The sequence below is a fragment of the Procambarus clarkii genome, chromosome 1 (genome assembly GCF_040958095.1).
Source record: "Procambarus clarkii isolate CNS0578487 chromosome 1, FALCON_Pclarkii_2.0, whole genome shotgun sequence".
Classification (NCBI taxonomy): Eukaryota; Metazoa; Arthropoda; class Malacostraca; order Decapoda; family Cambaridae; genus Procambarus; species Procambarus clarkii.
The window spans coordinates 56591539-56595642 of NC_091150.1; the positions used below are offsets into that span (position 1 = coordinate 56591539).

At 44.6% G+C, this 4104-nt stretch overlaps 1 protein-coding gene across 1 annotated transcript; it reads right to left on the reverse strand.

The window, feature by feature from the left end:
* Nucleotides 1-239: 239 nt before the first annotated feature.
* LOC138356062 (uncharacterized) lies at nt 240-2373 on the reverse strand. Its single transcript, XM_069311688.1, has 3 exons — nt 2214-2373; nt 1470-1611; nt 240-912 (listed from the first exon to the last, which is right to left on the reverse strand). Exons 1-3 carry the CDS (start codon nt 2258-2260, stop codon nt 787-789), a joined length of 315 nt encoding a protein of 104 aa, XP_069167789.1. The 5' UTR covers nt 2261-2373; the 3' UTR covers nt 240-786.
* Nucleotides 2374-4104: the final 1731 nt, after the last annotated feature.

Here is a 4104-nt window from a genome sequence, read left to right on the forward strand (position 1 = left end):
ATTATTGTGAGTTATTGGGTAAATCGTTCCTCGTATTTTTGAAGGCATCATTTTGTCAAATAATTTTTGTTGGTGGATATTTTCGTTCCAAGTTAGTTTTGGATTTATTGTTTTTCTTTGATCATTTTAGATTCCATTAAATTTATACTCTACAGGAGTTTTCATAACTAATTTCATACATTAATTAACATGTGACTCTCATTCACAATAGGTAAAATATTGGAGATATAATAAACGAGTAACTTTTTTGTTAAACATTTATTTCAGAACATAACGTACACAAGTTCATCCTAATGACAACTGCTAAATAAAGTTTCTTATGCAAGTTATAAATCTTTATTTATTTGGAAATAACAAGTAGTCGTCAAACTATATCTGTGTAAATACCCAAGACAAATCTGGAAAATAGGTAAGGACTCCTCACTAGGGGAAAAGTTTCTGTTTAGCTTTTTCTGTGGCTCCCTCTTGTGAGCCTTCTCCATGGGGTCCCCATAGGAAGGTCTCTCCTGATTGGTTATTACTTTGGAGGTTCTACAAGGCGTATATCCTTCGGGACCTGCGGGTTTATCCTTCGTCACATAGGGTCTGTCCTTAGTGACCTAAGCGAGTCTCGCCTGGGTAGCTTTTCTATAAGGATATAATTCTGGGAACTCTCCAAGGGTTGGTCTACTCTTCGTTACCTGCTAGGGCCTGTCCTCGAACTCTTCCCTAGAGGTTCCCAAATAAGGTTCTTCCCTGGAAGATCATTACTTTAGGGACCTCCAAGGTGTCTTCCTAAGTGGTGGTTTACCCTTCGTGTCCAAGACCACAGCAGAACGAGTCGTGTTCTGTGTGGTTGTGACCAAAGACATCGTGGTTGTCGCCGGAGTTGATGCAATGGTCGTGGTGGGGATGCGTCAAGTCTCCATGGAGCTGTGGACAGAGTAAGTCTGTGAAACAAACTTTATTTATCTTTTGAGTGCATGTGTGTGTGTGTGCGTGTGCGTGTGCGTGTGTGTGTGTGTGTGTGTGTAGAGTGCGTATTTGTATGTGCCTGCCTGTGCAATTGTGTGTGTATGTACGTGTATACGTACTCATGTGTGTGTGTGTGTGTGTGCTTAGAGTGCAGGATGTTTTAGCTTTTGTAGGTAAGATAGGCGCAGTCGGTTTACGACCGCAAGGCTCCGGGTTCGATTCCCGCGACAGGACAGATACCTTTGGGCACGTTTTCTTTCACCTGATGCCTCTCTGTTCATCCAGTAGTAAATAGGTATTCGGGAGTTAAGCAACTGTTTTGGTATGCATCCTGGGAACGGTCAATAGTTGGGTTCCTGTCCCCAAAAATAGGGAACCAATGGCAACCAAATTTAATCTCTACGTCATATTTGTTAAATTTGTATCTGTTATTATTGTTGTGATAAATTATCATTATAAATATTATTATATTACTGTTGATGTTATTACTATAATGTTTGTGTGGCGAGGATTACCTCAGAGCAGACGAGGCAGCCGCACTCATTCTTGACGAGGGTGTCGCCTGGCCGGCAGTATGATGACACGTCCAAACACTTGTTGGGGTTACACTTGGTACAGTCGTGGACAACCTTCTCCTCCCCCTGGGGCGATGGCTGGCTGCAGGTGTGGACAACAGACTAGTGTATTTGACTGGAGACAGATATGTGTTACAGGAAACAGATGTGGTGGACGGGAGGCAGCTATGGGGGAGTAGGTGGTTGGGGGGGGGGGGAGGGGACATGTGTGTTGAGCGCAAGTTAGCGACCTCATTCATAATTACTGGACCTTGAGCATCGCAATAGGCAGAAGACTGAGTGACAAATAACACTTAAAATAAGAAGTGAGAGAGCAGCTCCCATTGAAGCTTAAAATAAAACAAAACACAAACATTTAATGGACCATTTCTATAAGGTCTGTAATAGTAATCAAACAAGAGCTGACGCCAGTCTAATCGCCTTGCAGAAAGACTTTTTCCCACTGTATTTAACATAAGAAAGTTTGCCTACAAAATAAAACGTATCAAGAACAGAACTCAATATGTAAATATAACACGATAAATTAACATTCCTCTGCAATGCTACTAGTGACAGTATGAGACTGACTACTAGTGCCTGTTTCTGTTCTCTAACCGACTCCTTTCTCCTATCAACGGAAGGACAGCAGTAGATAGGAAAGGAGAAGTGTAGTCGGTACAACACCGAACATGACTTTTGTCTCACCTGAGAACACAGACGGCCAGGCAGACGACAAGAACGACGCGCAGCATTTTGATGGAGTAGTGTTAATGTACAAGACCTGTGATGGTGGACAAGGTAGAAGGTTCCGTGTGTCTGCTCTTCCGCTCTCACCGCCGACCACTGAACCCTGCTCGGTACACCGGCTCGTTTTATACCTCGCGCTACGTTGCCAACACCAAGACTTTTAGGCGAAAAACAGGTGCAGCTAAAAAAAAAAAAAAAAAAGTGACGAGAGGGAATTGGGAATACCGCGAAACAAAATATAGCTAAGAACTACTTCGGTTCATACAAATAAATATCTGTGGTAACATTTGGAAGTTTTGATACATTCTCGAACTCCATATTTAATTTCCCTTCATTTTCTTCCATTTTGAAATAAGCAGATTAAGGACATTCTTTTAATTCTTAGATGATTGTCATGAAGCAGCGGTCTTACGACCCCATTAAGTATACATATGCACCCCATTCTTAATTAGGATGAGATCTTTCTGTTTAATATCACTATGATCAGGGTTTCAACGACACGAAATACATCCCCTTTATAATTTATGTTGAAGTTTTTCACATCATTATTCCTAATACACCCTCTTGTCAGTGTTGGTCTTATAGTTAGTCCAAAAACACCCTCCTGTCAGTGTTGGCCTTATAGTTAGTCCAGATACACCCTCCTGTCAGTGTTGGCCTTATAGTTAGTCCAGATACACCCCCCTGTCAGTGTTGATCTTATAGTTAGTCCAGATACACCCCCCTGTCAGTGTTGATCTTATAGTTAGTCCAGATACACCCTCCTGTCAGTGTTGGTCTTATAGTTAGTCCAGATACACCCCCCTGTCAGTGTTGATCTTATAGTTAGTCCAGATACACCCCCCTGTCAGTGTTGATCTTATAGTTAGTCCAGATACACCCCCCTGTCAGTGTTGGTCTTATAGTTAGTCCAGATACACCCTCCTGTCAGTGTTGGCCTTATAGTTAGTCCAGATACACCCCCCTGTCAGTGTTGATCTTATAGTTAGTCCAGATACACCCCCTGTCAGTGTTGATCTTATAGTTAGTCCAGATACACCCTCCTGTCAGTGTTGGTCTTATAGTTAGTCCAGATACACCCTCCTGTCAGTGTTGGCCTTATAGTTAGTCCAGATACACCCCCCTGTCAGTGTTGGTCTTATAGTTAGTCCAGATACACCCTCCTGTCAGTGTTGGCCTTATAGTTAGTCCAGATACACCCCCCTCCCTGTCAGTGTTGACCCTTATAGTTAGTCCAGATACACCCCCTGTCAGTGTTGGCCTTATAGTTAGTCCAGATACACCCCCCTGTCAGTGTTGATCTTATAGTTAGTCCAGATACACCCCCCTGTCAGTGTTGATCTTATAGTTAGTCCTGACACCCCCCCCCCCTGTCAGTGTTGGTCTCACCTTTATTCCTGACACCCCCCCCTGCCAGTGTTGGTCTCACCTTTAGTCCAGTCACCTCTCCCCCCCTGCCAGTGTTGGTCTCACCTTTTGTCCAGTCACCTCCCCTCTTCCTGCCAGTGTTGGTCTCACCTTTTGTCCAGTCACCTCCCCCCCTGCCAGTGTTGGTCTCACCTTTAGTCCAGTCACCTCCTCCCCTGCCAGTGTTGGTCTCACCTTTAGTCCTGCACCCCCCTGCCAGTGTTGGTCTCACCTTTAGTCCAGCACCCCCCCCCCCTGCCAGTGTTGGTCTCATAGTCCAGCACCCCCCCCCCCTGCCAGTGTTGGTCTCACCTTTAGTCCAGTCACCTCCCACCCTCCTGCCAGTGTTGGTCTCACCTTTAATCCAGTCACACCCCCCCTGCCAGTGTTGGTCTCATCTTTAGTCCAGTCACCTCTCCCCCCCTGCCAGTGTTGGTCTCAC